Below are 23,142 nucleotides of genomic sequence, written 5' to 3' on the forward strand. Positions count from 1 at the left end.
TTATTTTTTGAGATCCCACACTAAGTGATTGAGTAGCCCCAGAAAACATGAAAACTGAATACCTAGTAAAGGAAATCCTTGTACAGCAGCAGGATAAGGATAACGCGACGTGTGGGCCGGTAGTCTGGGCGGCAGATTTAAGTTCGCCGTGGGCGTTGACATCGAATCGGTATCGTTTTTGTTAATAACGATCTTGAAACAACATTATGTGGGCTGCGGAAGGCTTCGACGCCGTATACGCGCCAGTAGGCTTTGAGCCAGCGCGGCGCGCGGACGTACGCGCAACGAACGAGCGAGCGCTCCCGACTGTAGCTGCAGCGATCGAGAGCAAGTCTCACTGAAATGGAAGTGGCAGGTCAATGGCGGCGGGAGTGGGCTGGAGCCGCCGAATATGGGAAGGTGAGGCCGCCGCGTCTACCCTCCGCTCGACTGAGCTTAAACGACCCAACTAAAGCTTATCAATAACTTCCTTGTATAAGTTTACATAACAAATACTAACACCTGTAAAAAAATTAGCATTAACAATGCTTTTAATACCACACTAGATAAGAATTTTAACTAGGTATGCAGACTTGCCTACAACATGACATGCTTTAGAAATCAATTAACCACCAAATATGGAACATATTAAGTGGAATCCGTAGTTGCTAATTAAACGTTGATGAGAATGCGAAAGATAGGTGATGATATAGACGATATAGCTATGTTCTTTACCGGTTATACTTATGGCATTTCGATTAAGAAGCGGTCATTGCCAAAAGAGTAAAGCTGTCTTTCCTTATACGGTATTTAAAACTTGGAATGACGCGATTGCCCGAGCTACATAGCTAGGCTATTGCCTCAAAACCTAAATGGCACTAGTGTACCGTTACGGTAAGGTTCAACTTCGGAAAGAGGTCCTGCAGACCTGTCCGGCATGGTGTCTCGTTTTTCTTTGTTTCTTAAATTTTATGGAACATAAATATACCGCATATATAACCACTTTGCTTTTTGTATTTTTATGGCCAACGTTATATTATAGCCCGTCTGGTTCAATGTTGGCTCTGGGTTACGAATTAACGATTCAAGTTTAGAAAAACAAAGCTTCGGCAACTGGGTAGAAGAAACCGCGCGCGGATATCTACTCGTTTTAATTTTTAGGATTACATATTAAAATAATCTAGGTACCAGCTAGGTACCTATTCATGAAATGCCGTCTGAACCGCTTTAGAACGACCTACTTTTGCCTCTGGTAAGGCTAAAAGTGCTAAAACAAACGGAAACCCGGGATAATTTAGGACACAAGTTAAATTGCACCTACTAAGCATAACTACCTATATGGAGACTTAATTGGAAATTAAATATAACTTTTCAGGTATTAAAATACACACACATTAAATAGTAGATTGTAAGGGATGAAATGGTGCCTTTCGCCGAATCGAGTTTAAAGTCACAACTTTTCATGTCGAATATGTATAAGTAAAATAAAATACATGTGTATTTAAAAATAACACGACTCTTATAGTATCATAGTATTTCTTGGTTTAGGTGAAAGTATCGTTATTTAAATGGAATGGAGAGTTGAATATCAGAATAGAAATTGTACAACAAATCTATTAAAAAACAAGTTTTAATACTAGTTTTTTCAGATAAGAAAAACAATACACACCTGCATACATACATATAATACTTAGAATAAGTCATAATCATAAATACTTAGATAAATAAATAGTTCATAAGATAAGATCGGGTACACAAAAACTGTAAGTGAGTGCAACATTCGCCGATAAACGTTATGTTTGGCGAAATATTATTTAATGTATATTGTACCAACTTTTTTGGATAAATAAAAAAAATAGCTTATATATATATATATATATATATCTCAACCGACTCTACGTCAATTAATAACACTCGTCTCTTAATAATGTAGTGCACTAGAAGCATAAATATTGTAGCTAAGTGTAGGCTACCTATGTATTCTAATATGTAATTATAAAACCGGCAATGATCCCATAAGAATTACGTGACAGCTATAAGAAATAACGCAACGCATAGTCACAAGTCGTGGGATAGTGCGCCATATTTCAAGTAAAACAATGGAGATCGCGGATCCGTAGTGATTATCGAACGGAGAAAGTCGCTACGGATGCGAGGAAGCTACCGATCGCTTTGTCTATTCTATTAGACAACTTCCTGTTCATTAAAATTAGAACTTGCAGCACATCTCAACTGCCTACTACTTAGTATGATTGTGTTGTTACTAGTACTAACTACGCAAGTGGCTTTCCGTAACTTATTCAGGGTGCAATCTTAACGTTTGGTTTTAGAAGAGGAAGTTTTAATAAACTTAAACACTTTAATGAGAACTACAAATTCAAGGACAGAACACACGACTTTACTTCCAAATAAGCTTATCCAGGAATTAATAATACACATCAAAGCACGGACGTAGCACCAAAGTTTTTGTTGACGTTAACTGACAGCATCACATTAGTTCATTGCACGTGTATGTTTTAGTCAATTTTGTTCCTGCTCTACGATGCGAATTACCTATCCCTGTTTGCAAATAGATATTATATTTGCATTACAAACAATGCCATTAGAAACTAGTCCCAACATCCGAATGTCATTAAATTGGAAAGTGTCGCTGTTCCGAACAATGGGTAGTACCAGTATCTAGTTTACAAACACAAAACGTTATGTCGTAACATAAAACGCAAAAATAGGTATCACTAAGTAGTTTTCTTTGTCGTCACATATTATCATAGGTTCTATGATAATAAATACAATGAATTTGCATCACATCCTCTGTAATCTCATTATAAAGATAGGTAGTGGTTACCTCAGTCCCTTAGACGCGTAGGTGACCAGTTGGCCCCTGTGTCATCATAACTGTGGTGAACTTTTGTTTGAAACTTATTGAATAAAAAACATTAGCTCACTTAAGTAACTTTTTTGCCTACAAATAGCATTGCAACATTTTAGTTTAACATAATATTTACATTGGCGATAAGATACGGAACAAATTGAAATAAGCAACTAAGTGGCCCTGTGAAGAGCTATTCTATGTTCAACGGATAGCCGGACAATGTGTAAGGTATAAGATATTGTTGAACCATGATAAATTACTTTGATAATGATATCTTCTAGACAACTATTGATATGAAATTGTATGATCTCTCAATGAATGAAGGGCTTGCGTAGGCTAGTCGCTGTCTACGAGAGAGGTCCTATATATGTTCGAGTCCTAGTGAGAGTATTTATTTGTGTGATGAAACCAACTGTTCTGTATAGATAGATCGAAGCTTATATATTCTTTCCATCATCATCTTCTTCGCGTTGTCCCAGCATTTTGCCACGGCTCATGGGAGCATGGGGTTGGCAACTAAACCCATGAATTGGCGTAGGCACTATAAATAAATAAATAAATAATAATAATAATAATAAATAAATATTATAGGACATTAGTACACAAATTGACTAAGTCCCACAGTAAGCTCAATAAGGCTTGTGTTGAGGGTACTTAGACAACGATATATATAATATATAAATATTTATAAATACTTAAATACGTAGAAAACACCCGTGACTCAGGAACAAATATCCATGCTCATCACACGAATAAATGCCCTTACCAGGATTTGATTGAACCCGGGACCATCGGCTTCGTAGGCAGGGTCACTACCCACTAGGCCAAACTGGTCGTCAAAGTACTAGTGTTTACGAAAGCGACTACCATCTGACCTTCCAACCCAGAGCCTACGCCTTATTGGGATTAGTCTGGTTTCCTCACGATGTTTTCCTTCAGCGAAAAGCGACTGGTAAATATAAATGATGATATTTCGGACATAAGTTCCGAAAAACTCATTGGTAAATACGAGCCAGGGTTTGAACCCGCGACCTCCGGATTGCAAGTCGCGCGCTCTTACCGCTAGGCCACCAGCTTTCTTTCCATGAAACTTGAAATTGTGCTCACGAGCATTGGATAAAGACATCATTGAACGAATAAAATAAACAACCGGTCATATTTGTTTTATGAACGAGGACTCGTGTTTTTTACAAATTCGGCAGTTGAATGGTGGGCGTGTATTGATTTAAATAGTTAAGTATACGTGTACGACATCTGGTATTGAACTTATTTTCAAACGTGTCAATTTGCTTTAAGAAAAACTAAAGTAAACCTACCTACACAATGTGTAGCTCTGGCCATGATTTGCAATTTAGATTAGCTCTACCTCTACTGTATCACAATTTGTATCCAACGTATTTTTTTGCTGACTTTAGTAATACATTTATAATGATATAAAAGTATATAAATAACTGGCAAGCTTTTTTAAGGCAAATAAATAAAGGTGAACGTAACATCTTTCGAATGCTTTTGGCAGATTTTTTGTAAGAGAAGCTTACATTCGAATAGGTAGGTAGACCCAGAAACAAAAAGTAGTTGCTATAAAAGTATTTCGTAATAAAGTGTAGTTTTTGCGCTCCTAGATTCATAGGAAACTTTATTGTTAGTAATTACGGGTTACGTACTTTAGGGTTCCGTTTAAGTGCATCCATCCATCGATATGACTTGATTGAAACTTACGTTACATACAAACTAATACCGAAAGAAAGTACATTCTTTCCGAGAGCAAACGCATTTGAAATATATAATCTATATAGGTGCGTATAAACGAGCACATCATAGTCAGTATTTGAGGTGTTCGTCGATCTTGCGTAGTCGACAACTACCTAATATTACTAAAAAGCTTTATTGACATAATTGTAGGAAAAACTCTAACAGTTTAGATATTATAAAACTAGATACACAGGGTACATGCTACATGTAACTGTTGAAAAATTGGAAAATTAAAAAAATCCTGATTATTGAATATCTCCGTGTCCTAAATAAATGACAAAAATTGATTCCCATCTTATTTCTTCCCTTGAACTCTTCAAAATACAATACGTATTCAATGTCGTTTTGAAAAACTTCAAGATATTATAATTTCCTATACTTGAACAAGGAAATACGATTTGTTGCCAATTAAACTTATTTCACGAGAAAAACTATATATTTGAAAGCGCTCTCTATACATGCTAGTCTAACTCGCTCTTGGCCACTTCAATTTACGGCACAACGAGACAGGCACCCGGCGACGGGTCATGGCTCCACAAGGTCTTGGTCTTGTCACTTAATTAGATCATTCGATAGCCGCATAGATAAAGATTGATAGTAAATTGAGGCTTGCCCAAGATAAAAACGAGGTAATGTTAACCTAACCTGAGATTCGAGACGCGTTGATGTCTTTTTCATTGCAAGATGCAAACTCAAATTACGATTAGAAAGTTTAGATTATTATCAGTACTCAGTAGGAACGTAGAATGTTGCTAACCTTATAATCTAAGGATAAAACCGCGTTGATGTTTTTTTCATTGCAGGATTGTAATTGGAAGAAAATTCTAATTATCTACGTTAAGAAAGTTTAGGTTTAGCGCAAAAACGAAACTCTTTTGCTACATTTCGCGCGTGACACAAATTGGCCTGCTTTTGTTTGCCGCAACAGATTATTGTGGTCATGTCAATTACTCAAAACAACACCTTTCACTGATTTGTGAAACATAGTTTGATGTAGAATTCTTATTAAACATATGTACCGGTCTTTATTTGTATTGACAACATGTATGGAACGGTGTTGGCATACTAAATAATATGACAAAGCTCGGAACCGCGCGGAGCCAGCCTGTTCACAAAAACAAAGAAAACAACGGGCTCGTCCTTCATTCTTATTCCTTTTAATTCAAATATTTATGCTTACACATACAAACACACACAAAATGTAAAGCCTCGAACGATTCATTGTCATTCAGCTACTTAATGTAATCATCATGAAGATGAGCCATCACGTCAAGGATAGAAAACTAACTTATACTATGGTACGTATCAACAGTCTACATCTAAAGACATTATTTTCTTATTGTACTGTGCCAGTATTCTCAATACTAAATATGCGTTAGACTTCAGAAACCAGTATAAGGTGTGATCTTAGACTAAGCATTGTTATTGTAGATGGATTAAGTTACATTAGAGACGAGCTGATAGTCGAGTAAACGTTGGGTTTAGCTGAGGTTGTTGGTCGGGGCTCGTGTGCAGGTGCCGGAAATCCTGCGTAAAGGCCGCGGGCCGGGCCGAGGCTGCGCCAGACCATCCGTGTTACCATCGTTATTACCAGCAGCCTAATGTCGTTTAATGATCATTTAACTAGCAATCATCAAGCCAGTGCTAACATTAACCTGAAGGTAATCTGACAGATTTATGCCCACACTGAAATTAATCAATACATGTATGTTTACATCTAGCCTTCCTCTAATCCTCGATAACAAGAGTAAAGTAAAAAGTACTCGCTTTCTCATGATTGCGTACAAATGTCGTCAGAATGGGAAATATGTAAATATGACCAATATCTAACGGTTTAGCAGTTTCCATGACGGGCAGATGACCTGTGAGTCACAGCGACAAAAGAAATCGAATACTTGGGCACCAATTTCGTAATATCAATTTCAATGGCGTAATCAAGGACGTTGACTCGTAAATCTCAATGCAAGGATGAATAGGTACTATTTGCAAACGTATGCGTTACCTGCAGGTAATAGTTGCAGTTTACGAGTATCTACATATATAATCCTAATAGAGCTGATACGTTTCTAACAACAGAACAGGTTTTCTTAAATTAATCTAAATAACACTTGATCAACCACCTTCTTATTCCAACAAAGCACTAAATTGTTGGAATAAGAAGTTTCGTTGCTCATATGCGTTATTTCCCCAACTAGAAAATCTGGGAAATTTCATATACGAGTACGTACCTAAGCGGACGATAATAATTTGCAAGAATCAGTACAATCTTATGTTCAAAGTTTTTGAGATATCTGTTAGTACATAGTGTCGGACATCTCACAATACGGAAATAACAAATGGCTTCAGTCAATCTAAACATGCCAATAATTAATTATAGCAACGAACAGTACTATTAGTAACAGGTATTGGTTAATATAAAGTACGTCGTCAGCATCGGATCATTCGGATCGAAGTTCGGACTGAATCATTAGGATATGTAAATCATCTGAGGTGAATCAGTTGAACGTGGGGATTTTTAAGTGGTTTCTTGCGAGTCGGTGGATATGGCGCGCTCGCCCCCGCGAGTCGACGACCCGCTCGACGCGGATCACACCACTCTGTTCGTTGTAAACCTTAATTATACAAGGTACAATAAAATTCGCAATAATTTAACAAGAGCATAGAAAAACTAATGACGTTGTTCTGAAGTCATCGGGGCGGTACCTATCGGTCAACTAAGTATGTACCTTGAGTTGACAGGTACTCCTATAGATACTTAAATTCTTAATTTAGGTGTCGTATTGTGTTAAACTTGTTGTCCCAAGTTTACAGTAGTGTTTATAATTTAAATAACCGGCCAAGAGCATGTCGGGCCACGCTCAGTGTAGGGTTCCGTAGTTATTCTTCCGTCACAATAAGCTAAACTGGAGCATAAAGTATAGTAAATTGTTAACCAAAGGATGAAACGGTACCGTTCACCTGAGTTAAACAAATAGGCAAATTTGCATAATCAGTACCTAATTAAAATAAGTCTTTTTACTATGAAGGGAAAACTTTTTGCGATAACTCAAAAACAGCTAAACCGATCATGTCCGCTATAGTTTTCATTTAATGTCTCTCTTAAGCTCTACTTCCACGATTTTTTTCATATTTTTTGGACCTATGGTTCAAAAGTTAGAGGGGGGGGGACACATTTTTTTTTTCTTTCGGAGCGATTTTCTCCGAATATATTCACTTTATCAAAAAATGTTTCTTAAAAACCCCTATTAGTTTTGAAAGACCTTTCTAACAATACCCCACACTCTAGGGTTGAAGCGAAAAAAAAAATTCACCCCCACTTTACGTGTAGGGGAGGTACCCTAAAAAAAATTAAATTTTTAGATTTTATTGTACGACTTTGTCGGCTTTATTGATTTATATATCCATGCCAAATTTCAGCTTTCTAGCACTAACGACCACGGAGCAAAGCCTCGGACAGACAGACAGACAGACAGACAGACAGACAGACAGACAGACGGACATGGCGAAACTATAAGGGTTCCGTTTTATGCCATTTGGCTACGGAACCCTAAAAAGTGAAATAGGTGAATCCTCCGCTCAGGTCACTTAACATAACGGTACTTTTAAGATAACAGTGTTGTTGCCAATAACATGACACAATCAACAGTGGCACGGGGGTGTTAAACTATCGCAAGTACACGTCATTCATTTCACACGTTTTTCTGGACGCTATGTTAACCTGCTGACCGTTATCTGCCATCATCATCGCGTATGTGCCGCTACAGCGTCATGTCTCTCGAGATCAGTGGGTTGCGACCTTACTTTTGGTTTTCGTTGGCGTTCAATCACGTTATGACGTCACCTTATTTTCTGAGATAATTCGCCTTGATCCAATAATAATGACGGTTAAGGTTTGCAACAACGTTTCCGATTAACGATGTAGATCTAATTTAATTAAGGTTTTTTAACCGCAGACTTAATTGAATTCTTTGAAAACTTTAAAACAATGGCAACAAGAAAATGACTTCCCGTTGAAACTTGGCTACCTAACGTTTGATAAAATAAACAAATGGTCCTGATCATAGTTATATTATTAAACGTTACCGAATCAATGAAAAAGAGTTGATTGATTAGATGCTGTTAGTTGTTGCTGCAGAACGATCTGTTCGCCGAAAACTAGTCAAACGGCATCTGCTATAGCGGATTCGCAATTAGCTTAATTAAGACCGATGGCTTGTTTTATTACTGTCGGTTTTTGGTCATAGATGTAGGCGCGTCGAAAATATTCCGTAAGCTCTATTCTAGAACGCGCTAAATAACTGGTTTAAAGATTAAATTTGAACAATCTCTTCAACTAATTTTCAGAAGACATTTATTATCTTTTGAAATCTCAGAATTTTGACTACATTTAGTAAAAGAAATTAGTCCCTTATTGGTTCCCTGGTTTGTTCTTATTAGCTAGTACTACACTAGCAATATATATACTTAAAGTAGTTACTATAATGGTCTACCCATATATAGGGACTAAAACCGAATTGCTTTGTGGTTTGTGCACAACCGCTTCCGCTAGTGGAAAATCAAATGCACGCGAGGGCAGTCCACCGTTGGATTAGATTTGATTTAGGTTTAGATTACACACATAATAGACATCCAGGCTTGAGAGATGACACCCACTATGAGCTGCAGAAGTTCATTCATTGTTCATTGGAAAAGATGGCAATCACCCGACTCGCAATTTCATTTCGCCCCCGCATCGGCGATCACGTCACTACGGCAAATAAATGTACTTGCCACCGAAGGTCGCCTATGCTCGCACTGCTAAGTCTGAGCAGGTTTTACAACAATTGTTCCGATAAGATATGTTTTATCTGCTGACTCGCCATTGTGTAAGTCCATAAGAAACCTACGCATACCAATGAATAATTACTAGATCCTGGATAAAAGACAGTAGGTATTCTGTAATTTCTGTAAGTACCGCCGACCGTAAAAAATGACAGAAATAAATCATCCCCAAAAAGTGAGCTCTAAATTGATTTTCACCACACCAGTTCGTAAAGGTTCACTTTATTCTACAAAAACTGATGAGAATGTTGCATTTTATCCACAACAATCCTCGCGTTGGTGTAGAGAATAATCTTGTGTTCATTCGGATGCAAAAAATTTTTAGGTAACCCTCGGGCCTTAAAACCCTCGCCATACTCAATATTAGGGTAGCCTGGCGGTTTTTCTTTTATGATATGTATTTAGAAAAAAAACAACGCTTCAGAATTGTTACTTATCCGAATATCATAACTATCATAAGGTAATTTAATAAATTATTTAATACGATAGAAAATTAAGGGGTTGGGGTTGTTTATTTTGATAGGATAGGTTGACGAAAAAAAAGACAAAAGTATCAAAGGAACAACTTGGATACATCCCGTTGTGACTTGGACATGATAATTTGAATTGCTTAATTTATATTATAATAATTATAAATCTATGATTATAATCATATAAATAATATTGATATACATATGAAATCACAGATATGTTTAGCATTCAATATATTTTCTAGAACAAATTACCTTAGAAAAATGTACCTACTTAGCAATGGTCATATTCTACTTTTGCCTAAAACATTTTAGGAATCCTTTCTGAGATCGATTACTTGGTAACTTACAACGCAGATAACCAGTAATTAGAAATACAGCATATAAAAAACCTTAAGTTAATAAAATACGGTACTAGCAAGTACGGGCCAAGGTACATGTTTTTGGTGTCCGCAAGCAAGTTTGTGAACACGTAAGCTTCGTAATAGCACTTCCAATCGAGATAAGGCTGAAATGATCCTACCGTCGAGTAGCTAATTAACTTAACTTTAAGTTTTATTATCTATTAGCAAAACATAAAATACCTAATCATTTTTGATGTAAAGTTAGAAATACTCAAAATACTGATCGACTTTTCATGACACAATTAATATTTTAATTTTTACTTGAGATACGGGTTGCTCTCCGGTTTCGTTGATAGCTTGATTTTGATAATTATTTTTAAAAAATCAGATAATATAAATGAAATATTGCCAACCGTCCGAGGGAAAACTAGGCCCAAGGTACAACAGGAACCTTAGCCAACGTGCCAATCTTTAACGCTCCGTAGCGTAGTCATCTCTCTCTATCACTCTTTCATATTAGTGCTACAGTGACAAACTATCACGCAACGCAACTGCGTTTCGTTCTCTACAGAGCTTTAACGATTTGCACTTTGGCTACGCACCCAGTTTCCCCTACACTTTTCGAATTATTTTATTTTTAATCTTTCGCTTGCTCGGGGATCAATATTAGCACGAATTAAGGGATAAACAACAACTTTGCTCCTTGTAAAACAAATAACTATAGTAGCCCCCGTAAACGTAATTTCCTATAATATGTGTAACTTTGGAAAAATTACAGTCGTTTTTGAGGTCCGATAAAATGAATATACATATCTAAGCAATTAATGGAGTGTAACATGATTAAGGAAAAGCATGTTTTTTTATTATATACAAGGTTTGATAGCTAGGTCGTTCTTAGAAGCAAGATGTTTTTATGAAATACGTGTTTATAGTTTTAGGTGAAAGTTCGTCGGTCACGTACACAGGTATACAACGATGACTTTGGATTTGCAACGAAGAATCTTAAATGTAGAATTGCCGTATCGAAATTATATCGAAACTGTATTGGTTGCGGATGGAAGCGCGTAGCCGCATTTGTTGCTTAAATGCGATGCAATTTTCTCAGAGGCATCGTCCGTTAGAAATATAGGATTGCCTATGTTCAAACTTTATGAAATGCCCTGTTTTATTTTATTGAAGTGCAATAATAATTAAGAATTGGTATGGTACTAGCTAATTGTACCGTGGACGAACGCGACGTGGTGAAATTTATATTGTTTAGTAGGTATTTGTACTGAAGTTTCACTTCTGAATATGGTCCTATGCCTGTACTGCGAGCACACTGCGAGTAACTGCATGTTCTCGGCAGTTCGGTGTACGGTTGTACATCGACCGGCGCAACAGCGTTGGCGGACAGTTATAATAACAGTTGAGCTCATCATAAACCGTGGTCATGAATATTTCATATGAGAGCTTACTTGGAACTGCGCAAAAACTTTGAGGAATTGTGGACCTCTCAAACACGCTTCACTTGTAACTTTCAAATATGTTATTTACCTACATAATATTTATATATATTTGGGCGTCCGGGTAGAGGTTTAACGGCTCCTAGCAGTCGGTAGTGACCCTGCCTACAAAGCAGGAGGTCCCGGTGGATTCGAATTCCGGTAAGGGCATTTATTTGTGTGTTCATTACGAATAATTGTTGCTGAGTTATGAGTGTTCTCTATTTATCTATTAAGTATGTACATATTTATCTATATATGTAAATAAGCAGGTATGTATATCGTCGCCTAGTACCCATAGTACGAGCTTATTGTAAGATTGTCCCCAAAGATTAATTTATTTATCAAACAAAATTAACTTTAATAGTTACATCAAAACTTTATTTGTAATCAAATAAATACATGTGTACCTAGTGTACCTGGTCGTAGTGTACTTGTTAATGACTTCTGTGACACGGTAATCGGTTTGCCGAGATCCATAAATTAACGCAAGCATAAATTACGCTCGTGACAAATACTTTTCAGTAGCGACCTAAAAACCAGGTAGAAGTGTTTATGTTCTAGTGATTTTTTTTTGTTGTTAGCTGTGTAGGTTGACGTATATTCGAAGGCCTAAATTAATAGGAGAAAAAAAACCGGCCAAGAGCATGTGGAGCCATGTTCAGTGTAGGGTTCCGTAGTAACCCTTCTATCACAATAGGCTAAACAGGAGCTATTAGTATAGTAATAGTAGTTTGTTAACCACAAGGGTTGAAATGGTACAGTTTACTTTTCATATCGAATGCGAGGAAACGTAATTTAAGTAATAGACATATGGCCATGATTTTTTCCTTAAGGATTTACTTTGAGATCGGAGATTTTGCATGTCAAGAGATAAATAACCCATACTTAGCGAAAAACATTTAGATTGTAATAGTAATGAAAAAACAGGCCTCAACTTCTCCACATTCTAATAAGGTGCTACTATTGGGACAGTTTTGCACATAAGTGTATGTTTTTACTTCGGAATGGTGTCAAAGCCAAAGTCAATATATTCTTTATTCAAATAGGCTTAGCAACAAGCACTTTTAAATCGTCAAATTTTACAAATATCATCTCAATCTAAATATCAGAGCAATTTATTGATGCAGTTATTATTGTTCTCAAAAAAAGCATTGAATTATTATAGATATGGTAAACTTAATAATAAGAATTTCACAAAAGGATCGTCAAACACCAATATGATACCTACCAAAAATGAGTTTGGCACTCCCGATTTATACACAAATGATACCAAACATGGTCTAGCAGCTTCACTAATGTACATATGAAGATTAAATTGAGAGCCCTAAAATAAACTTTCAAGAGAGGATATCTCGAAAACTTTTCAAGATATCGAAAAACGTGACGCACATCCATCTCTCTCACGCTTACGACCAGTGAAAGTGAAAGAAGAACACGAACCTACGTGGCTTTAATGTTAACAAGTGCAAAACCGCTTCCAGGCATCGACCCTTCCAAAGAAACCTTTCAAGAGATATGTATTATACTTATTTTTTACCTACTAACATAAACAAGTGTTTGTTCGCTTGCATTTATTTTACGCGTCAACTATATGGCATGATATTATCAATTTATTTATGAGACTGCGACATCTACATTTTATTGGCATTTTATTATAATTGACCGAAGCGTAGCGAAGGTCTCCGTTTTAACTCGGGCATTTTACTTTCCTATGTCCGGATTTTCTCCTCTACAGGACACAATTCTTAACCGATTCTCATGAAATTTTGTGACCAGATTCTAGGATATGTAAATAAAGTAAGTAGTTTTTTTTCGATCCAGTTTATGTATTTTTTTAATGCGGTAAGTAATTGGCATATCTTCTTCCTCGCGTTGTCCCGGCATTGTGGCTAGGGCTTCCAATATCGGACGGAACTGATTTTCGAAAATTTATTTATTTACTACCACTCACTACTTAGTTTAATTAAATTATAAGTATGTAATTAGTTTGTAAGTTTTCTAACACAATATATTATTGTTTAAGAAATAAATAAATGAAATGAAACTGATTTTCGATATTGGTTCCCAATTCCGGAACTGGTTCCGGGATTGGGGTTCACCATATTTTTTATTAGATTTTTTAATAAAAAACAACAAAAAAGTTAAATTCTGATACTTTACGTTTATCAAAGAAAGTATTGTTTCAAAGAAAAATAATTTGAAGTATTATTATTCAATAAATTGAGTACTGCCGTTTTTGCACTTCTTACTTACTTAGCACTTTATTACTGTGGTCACTTTTATTCACTTCAATGATACGGCGTATTTATTTGGGGAAACTACGGATGCTAGCAAACCATTTGATGCCTAATTTTATATAATGTCCAAATATAACGGCTGCGTAGCCTAGCAGGTAGTGGCTCTGTTTACGAAGATGAAGGTCCTGGGGTTCCGATCTAAGTAAGGGCATTTATTGTGTTTAACACGATTATTTGTTCCTGAGTGAAGGTTGTGTTCTATGTATTAAAATATTTAGCTATACCTATTACCTTTGTGCATTGCCGAATAGTGCCCAAAACTTAAGCCTTATTAAGATTAAACCAAATGGTCTAAATGATTAAAATTATATTATTATCGCTTCATTACCGCCGGATGAAAAAAATAAATACTGATTACTTTTTACGAAGTTTAAAATAATACCTGTAATGGCTCATACACTTAATTCAAAACATACTTAAACGTTACGCTTTTGAAGTTTGGTTTTTCTTTACTTAGTTCCTGATTCAGAATATAATATTTGCTGCTACAGGATCCGAAATCTATCATTAAGTAAACTTCTTTCTGAATTGTGAACAAAATATAAAAATATTTATAAATTTCAATTCTAAAGTTTCACGTAGGTAGGATTCTAGGCAAGTATAAATGAATGGCTTTGCTTTATACTTCGTTTTTAACTTTAGAAAAGAGGTAAACAATTTAATCTTGACGTGTCTTTTCATTGAATAACGATTTTGAAAATAAATAACGTTTACTTATGAAAGCAAAGAAATGTAAAATGATCGTATATGATTTATAATTCTTACATATTGACTTATTTTTCTAACGCGTTATTCAATAAAAAAAAAAACATGTCACTATGGCTCACATTCTTTCTAATGCTTAAATAACGAGGTCTAGCAATTAAGTATCAAAAGTAAAAAAAAAAATGGTTAATGCAGAATGTTAATGCATGCTGCTAGACTTCAGACTTTTTCAGCGACGGCTAATACCACCAGCATAGTGTAGTTTCGTAACGATATTCAGTAGTAAACGTAATAAAATCTAATAAAAGTACTAAAATCCAATTCCGGAATTTTCGATATTCAGTGGTCTCAATTTCGGAATTTCGAAATTCCGGAATCTCGGATTGCAAGCCCTACTGATTGACGCCTATTGAGCGCCGCATTATTATGCTATTGAGAGACGAGGAGGTTTCAACTCACGTTCTTCCGTGTTTTGTATATATTTAACGGTTAAACAGCTCACAGCAGTACTTACACTAAACATCGTGTTTCCAGGTGACAGAAGGCGGCGTGACGCGGCAGGTGGCGCGCGCGATGGAAGTCCTGCACGCGAGCGCTCCGGGCGCGCGCATGCGGGTTATGCGGGCTGCGTACCACTCCACCGCCGGGCCGGGTGCGGCCACGTCCTACATGGTGCACTCTTCTCGGAGAGTATGTATTCCGTCATCACGATTATTCAAGATCATATAGCTCTTCAGAAGCAGCACCCCATTTTCTGGCGTTACAATGCTGTTTTGACAATTTATTATTATTGGGGTGTTGCAGGCCTTTGAGTGCCACGTCGACCAAGCAGTGATCTATTGTAACGGACCTTTAAAGTTCATTACTAATGTCCGTGGAATCCAGCAAGTTCCATATTCTTTGGGGCGTAATGTTCTGTACTTCATAGAGTTGCAATACATGCCGCCCTAAGTAAATAGGTACTTCTTTTTGACATTAGTAGTCCATAGCAACAGAGAATGTGCATTGCAGTTTCCTCGGACACATGGCAGAACCTGCATGTCGCATCTTGTTTCTTTCCAATTTGAAACATGTGTTTGGTCAACTTACAGTGTCTAGTCAATATTTTAGTAACCACGCTGGTTTTGTGTCTTTTGAGCCCTAAAAGCTCCTTAGCAGTTTTGCTGTTTAACCCTTTGATTAGATTCTTGTCCTTTGACGAACTTCCACCAATCGATTGCGCTTGTTTTTTCTACGTTGCTGAGCAGAGAATATGCATCCCGTTTTATGATTCCACAGAACGGTTCTGGGCCGACCTGGGGTTTGTCTGCGCCCTTCCTAGCAAGGTCGTCCGCTTCTTCGTTTCTGTGTCGGAGTGCCTTAGTACCCATCTAAGTATGACTTTGTTTGAGTTAGCCAGTACATTTAGATTTGTTTTACAGTTCTGGACTAGTTTTGAGTTAGACTCAGGGATTCTAGTGCCAGCAGAGCAGCCTGGCTGTCTGAGATGATGTACATATGTTGGTGTCTTAGCTTTCTATCCAGGTACACAGGTATCTCTGCACATTTGTTGATGGCGAAGACTTCTGCCTGGAAGATTGAGGCCTGTCTGCCCATGCTGACGCTAGCTCTGAGTTTAGGTCTCTCACCTTAGATCCCACTTCCTGCATCATTGCCTTTTGACAATTTAGTCAAATTCTCACCACGCCAAGTCATACGTATACGAGTCGATGGCATCTGATGACAACAGGACACAGACCTCGCATGGGGAGGGGCCGAGAGTAGTTTTATGTTCCCAAAATACTTATAAATTTATCTAAATGCTTACTGTGATAAAGTACTTTTAATGTTGTTTCTCGATTATTGATTAGATGACGTATTATATTATTATAACGAGCCCATTGTGTCCCACTGCTGGGCAAAGGCCTCCCCCCTCTTCTTCCACTCATCTCGGTTTTGAGCTACGACCGACCAGTCCCTCAAAAAGTAGTCTAAGTTATCCCGCCATCGCCGACGAGGTCTGCCAGATCCCCGGTTTGACTCGTGGGGCACCCAATCCGTGGTTATCTTGGCCCACAAGTCATTCGGCATGCGGCAGACATGCTCAGCCCAGTCCCACTTTAACTTGGCCACTTTTCGAGCTACATCTATAATCTGAGTGTTAGAGCGCAGCGTGGTGTTCCGGATGCGATCCCTTAGTTTAACACCTAATATGCTGCGCTCCATGGCTCTCTGGCAAACCCCGAGTTTGGACTTCTGAGCTTCTGTCAAAGACCAAGTCTGAGCACCGTAAGTGAGGACTGGAAGTATGCACATGTCCATGAGCCTACGTTTGAGTGACAGAGGTAGGTCTCCCTTCATGAGGTTTTTTATAGACCAATAGCTCTTCCATGCGTTCTCGGTCCGTCTGTCGACCTCTTTTTCTTGTCGCGCCTGGAAAGAGACTGTTTGGCCCAAATAAAGGTATTCATGGACATATGCAATGTGCTCTCCGTTTACCTCAATCTTACGTTTTGTGCCGTTAGACATGACTTTGGTCTTTGACATGTTCATCTTCAGTCCGACCTCGAGGCTTGCGTTGCTAAGGTCTTCTAGCATATGATGTAGCTCGGATGCTGTTGAGGAAAACAGGACTATATTATCGGCGAAGCGAAGGTTGGTTAACCTTTTCTCGCCGACAACCAGCCCCTTGTCTTCCCAGCGCGGCGCAAGCTTTCGGAAGACATGTTCCAATGTGCTGGTGAAAAGTTTCGGCGATAGCGGATCTCCTTGTTTCACTCCCCTTTGTACTTCGAAGGACGGGCCAGAAGACTGTAATTTCATGGCGGCTGTACTGTGTTTGTATATTGTGCTTAGAAGTTCGATGTACTTGGGGTCTATTTCTTGGTGACGCAGAGCTGTGAAGATGGCATGGTGCGATATACTGTCGAACGCTTTTGTATAATCTACGAACGCTAAGTAGAGGGGGAGGTTATGTTCGTAGCATTTTTCGATAACTTGGTTTAACGTGTGCAGGTGGTCGGTGGTAGACAAGCCGGGGCGGAATCCCGCTTGTTCGGGTGGTTGGTGCAGATCCAGCTGGCCCGAAATGCGGCTTTCCATAATTTTTATAAATATTTTGTAAAGATGGGAGACAAGGCTAATGGGGCGATAATTACCTATATCAGCCTTGTCGCCCTTCTTATGCAACAGGATTATGTTTGAGTGGCACATATTTTTTGGAAAAGATTGAGTTTCTATAATTTTGTTAAATAATTTACAAATGTGTGGAATTAATGATGGCTCCCCAACTCGCAATGTTTCAGTTGTGACGCCATCCTCACCCGCGCTTCTACTGTACTTCATCTTTTGAAGTGCCAGGTGCACATCATGCTCTGTAATTGGTGGGATGGTGCTGAAACTAACGTCTTCGATTGGTGGATCTTGAGTTCGGAGGGGATCAGAGTAAAGAGCCTTATAATATTCGGTAGCAATATTCAAAATTACATTCCTGTCTCCCTGCTTAGTTCCTCTGCTGTCTCTCAAGCTAGTTACCCAGCTTTGCCCCTGTGATGCACCTTTTTTTGCGGCCTTGAGCGATTTGTTTTTTGTTAGGGCTATTTCAATAATACAAATGTGAACAGGTAAACGATAATTGAGTAGACCAGTTCAAACACGGGTCTTAAGATCGGGTCGTATAATATATTCATTGTTAGATTTATATCTAAAGCCAGAAACTAAAAAACGAGAGGAGCAAAAAGTGATTATGCCAATGACCGGTGCTGTGACATAATAATCCCTAAAACCATCAAGATAAAAACTGCATACTTTTAAAACTTATTGTCTATTGATATGAACTATTAAGGCTCCGGCTAGCGACACGTGGAGGAACTTGTTGAAATTTAATCCTTATGATAATAAGTCTATGAAGAAAGAATACTGTGCTATTTAAAAAAATGTTTTGCTATTCATAATCACAGTCAATGACCAGATTTATCTACATACTTAAATTTCTAATCAGTGAACTCTATTGTTTCATTGTTTTGAAAGTCAGTACATAAATGTATTTTAAATGAGTTTTAAATTGCCTTTTCGTTAATTTCAGGTAATATCTTCCGGCACCAGACTACTATCTCCGTCGTTAACCAGCAGACCGTTTGGAGATACGCCTTCCCTACCATCGCTGCCGTCGCTACCGCTGGAAATATCATCAACCCCTTTGGAGTTGGTAGATACTCCAGAAACAGAGAATTACAAAGTGACGGAACCAGATGACACAGAAATTTCCCAACCTTCAAAATGGAAAAGTTCCACAGGCAAAAGCTCAATTAGAATGCCCAGCGAAGAATCTTCGTCCACTGATAATGCCAGCATCATAGATCTTGACCCTAAACCTCATCACAAAAGTATATTCAGAAAGTATTCGTATGATTCAGAAAATAGTGACATCACGACAATGAAACTAAGCAGTCGAGCCTCCCCGCTATTGGATGCTCCAGTATCACTGAGCACTCTTAAATACAAATCACTACTGAATGGGAGTAACGATTGGACTAATAGACGCAAAAGTTACAGCTTTGAAGAAACAGATCCGCTAAATGAAACCATCTCACACTGTAACGACACACTGGCAATGGAGTCCTCCACGGACAGTGGCATCTGTAAGTCAACTGAAATAGTAAATGATCACGCAGATTATGAGAAAAAGGACAGGAAATATTATCCTCCTGAAGATTCATTCAAAGATTGGCTTAACAAAAACCGGCTAACTTCATTCAACAAAACCAATCAATACATATCTAATAATAGAGGGCACAATGTAGTTATAGAAGAACCAAGTGAAAGCAGTATTACACTGCAGTCAGCAGGTAAAGTATCAATTACAGTGCCCATCACACTTGAATCTGAAGAAGACTATCAACACAGGAAAGGTATTGAAGAAGCCGACAGAAGGCGAAAGAAAGTCGAATTTTGCAAAACTGAATTACACTTTGCGGCTGAATCTGGAAAAGTTAATATTATAGCCACTGATGAAAAACCGCCACCAACAAATGATTTTAGAAGAAGGAAAAGTGCTTTCGTTCCAATGAAGAAACCCGAGAGACCGACTACTCTGTTGCTCGAAAAGAAAACAACTGATGATACGATGATTGATTTGTTACAACATAACACTAGTGAGGTAGTTGAAAACGATGAGAATACAGCAGCTACAAAAAGTATTCTCAAAAACAAAATTCCTAAGCCCAAACCATATCTTCTAGGGGAAAACATGGCTCTTGGGCTCGCTGGCGACGTTCCGAGTGCTAACAAGCCCAGTATATGCATCGACAATCCTGATGTTCCAACAGCTGTTTCATTAATCAATAGGCAGTTGCAAGAAAGAAGGTGCAGCAATGACACAACCTCCAGCATGGCAAGTGAAACTGACATAAGCAGTCCTCTAAAAACTTTCACTTCGAGGCCAATTAATGCAGGTAACTAATATAAGAATAAAATATAATTTAAATAATCTATTTAATACGTATTACTATACAGTCAATTTTTAATTCTATGTATAAATACTAACACTCGATTAAGATATTTTCTTGTTGTACTAACACTCTATGGATACATGGTTTGTCCGAAATAAAGAAATTTATTATTATTATAACGTAGGTACCTAGATTGCAAGTATTCGAAACTTTTCTTTTCTTTTATATTCGAATATTCGATTTTTTCTGACGACATATTCGAATAATATTCGAATTATATAAAAATAAAATAAAAAAAAGAAGCGAGAAATCGGTTTATTATAAATGCATCATTGACTGAATTAATATTATTACAACTTTAACCATCCAAAAAGGTAAATTTTTTGGTTATAATTATTTTCCAAATTAAATCTAATATTTATTGCTAGTTACTCAGAGGCCTATAAAAAGGCCTTTCATTCCATTGTATTTTGAATCTTTATTGACTTTATTTGTCTTGGCAAGTTTTGATTCCTGATAGTCGGTAAAAATAATATTGAAGGGAAAAATTTGGTTGACTACTGAGATTATTCGTCAGCTAAAGATGCATGGTTAAATTAGTTGGGTATGATAAAATTTGCGAATTGCGAATTGATAAAAGTTGCTTACTTGTACTGAATAAACAGAATGACCCTTTAACTTAAAACAGTCATACTAAAAGCATTAGTCGCACCGTAAAAACAACATACTTTTTTTATTTCGTTTTCTTTGAAATTGAGTAGGTTTCCTGTAATTTCACGAAACCTATCGAGAGGTATTCCTCTAACAATATTATTTTCTTCGCATTTGAGTACCAACCATTCCTAATTCACTGTAAATACCCGGTAAACACACACATAAATTGTAACTATAGCGGGAGAAATTGATTTAACGAGTAATAAAAAAGATTCGAAAACTGAGCCGCCGAATATTCGAATACCATAACAGGTCGAATAATCGAATTACAAGCCCTAAAGGTACCTAATATGTCATTTAATCTGATGCATGTTTCTTTTTCAGGTCTTATCAAGAGTGTAAGCTCAAAAAGTCAAATTTCAAGCCAACCATATTCGTCAACAAGTGAAGTAACTAACACCTTCAATTCAGTTAAAGAAAAATTGAAGGCATTGCAGTTGTCTCCAACACCAACAAGATCGAAAACGCGTCAACTTCGGCAATCTGATCTAACTTACTTTGGTATTCAGAATGATAAAAAGAATACAGACGATGACAAGCCCAAGTTCATCAGAGACAGAATAAAAATGCAAAATGAAGCAATTGATAACATTTTCCAATCTGTTCGACTTATCCAGCAAGTATCTAACAGTGTGTCCAACAGTGTGTGTCACAGTGAAGCTGAATCTGAAGACGCTGTGGAATATCAAAATATTCCTCTTAAAACAAACTTTGCTCCTATACCGACGCCAAGGTCGCGTACAAAATATACCGACAGAGATTCCGAAAAAGTGACAGTTCTGAAGCCTATAGTAGAACAGGATTCCGTAGTGATAAAACAGAATGTACAAGAGACAACGAGGCGTTCTAGGTCACGAAGATATGAAGAGGCGTCTTCACCGGCAATTCGGAGTATTTCGGAGCCCCCTAAGGCTAATCGATTAAGCTCTTTGGAAAAATCACATCGACGAACCCCCAACGTCAAACAAAATGTTTGTGCAAGGTAATATTATATTAGCTCACTAAAACACATCATTTACTTACATAATCAATACTAACGAGTCGGCAACGCGCATGTAACACCTCTGGAGTTGCAGGCGTCCATAGGCTGCGGTGACTGCTTACCATCAGGCGGGGCCGTATGCTTGTTTGCCATCGTCGTGGTATTAAAAAAATTAACACTATCATTTTCATGTTCTATTTTGAGATTTAATTTTATATTTATTTTAGGATTAATGAATATGAAACAAAGGAAGAGAAAACGAATTATAGTGAAAATCATCCTTCAGATACCGCCAAATTGTATTTAAGCGAGGAGGACGACGGCGACGATGGGGTCCCTACGTATGTCAACGTAAACAAAGAACTATGTGATAATGCAACACCAATAAATGGTGAGGATAATATAATACGTAAGCCAGAAATTGATAGAAAATTGCGCCAGTCACATAAAACTGACACTGGTCATAGAGATATCGTTCAGAAAGCAGACAAGTATACGGTAGAACGAAAATCACGTGCAAGACGTGAGAAAGCTGATAGTGATATTAAACCAACAGAAATCCATAAAAATCAATCTGAATTAGATCAAAAGTCACGTGCAACACATGAAAAAACGAATAGTGATCATAGACAAACTACCCGAAATCAATCTAACTCTCGAGAAAAAAACCATAAAGCAGACAAATATAATGATAGCTTGAATAAAAGAACAAACTCTTCGAGGAAAAAGAAAGTAGACTCAAAGGCTGTGGTAATACCTGCAGATGCTCCGCAATCGAGCGACCCTTCAGTAAGTTCACAACGCATTACATCGCAAGACAAAAAAAATAAGAACGAGAGATCTACGTCGACGAGCAGGCAAAGTGAATCACTTAAACATGCGGACAAAAATATGATTGAACGGATTGCTGAGATTTCCGATACCCCTACTAAGGACTCGAAAGAAACAACCAAATCTCAACATGTGAGGAGTCATTCGACTTCGAAAAAAGACACTATAGAAAACCATAAACGGTCTAGCGCGAATTCTGCTGATCGCCACCGCAACTCATTGCAGCTAAAGTCTGGCGACAGAAACGGAGAAGTGCACTACTCAAAAGACAGAAAATCAAGGAGAAATGAATACGTTATCAATTACGATGACAAAAACGGGACAGTAGCATCAATAACTAAGGTATCAACTGGCCCTGGATCGACAAAGAAGAAAAAAACCTCTCTAGAAAGAATTAAAGACACCCCTAAAGAGTATAGAACTCAAAGCAAACCCGAGAAAATTCACCTGCGTAAGTAA

The 23,142-nt window shown here is 37.6% G+C and overlaps 1 protein-coding gene across 2 annotated transcripts in view; it reads left to right on the plus strand.

Moving 5' to 3' along the window:
• Positions 1–23,142, plus strand: part of LOC133533541 (uncharacterized) — a 23,493-nt gene continuing 351 nt past the window's right edge. Inside the window, exons 1-5 of one of the 2 annotated variants that reach the window (XM_061872525.1) lie at positions 1–399; positions 15,262–15,417; positions 18,791–20,159; positions 21,195–21,852; positions 22,080–23,134. In XM_061872525.1, coding sequence (XP_061728509.1) covers positions 343–399; positions 15,262–15,417; positions 18,791–20,159; positions 21,195–21,852; positions 22,080–23,134 — 3,295 coding nt within the window. In that variant the 5' untranslated portion in view covers positions 1–342. The remainder of the gene's footprint in view (positions 400–15,261; positions 15,418–18,790; positions 20,160–21,194; positions 21,853–22,079; positions 23,135–23,142) is intronic. The other variant, XM_061872526.1, reaches the window with a different exon arrangement.

This window comes from Cydia pomonella, unplaced genomic scaffold (genome assembly GCF_033807575.1).
Source record: "Cydia pomonella isolate Wapato2018A unplaced genomic scaffold, ilCydPomo1 PGA_scaffold_178, whole genome shotgun sequence".
Lineage (NCBI taxonomy): Eukaryota > Metazoa > Arthropoda > Insecta > Lepidoptera > Tortricidae > Cydia > Cydia pomonella.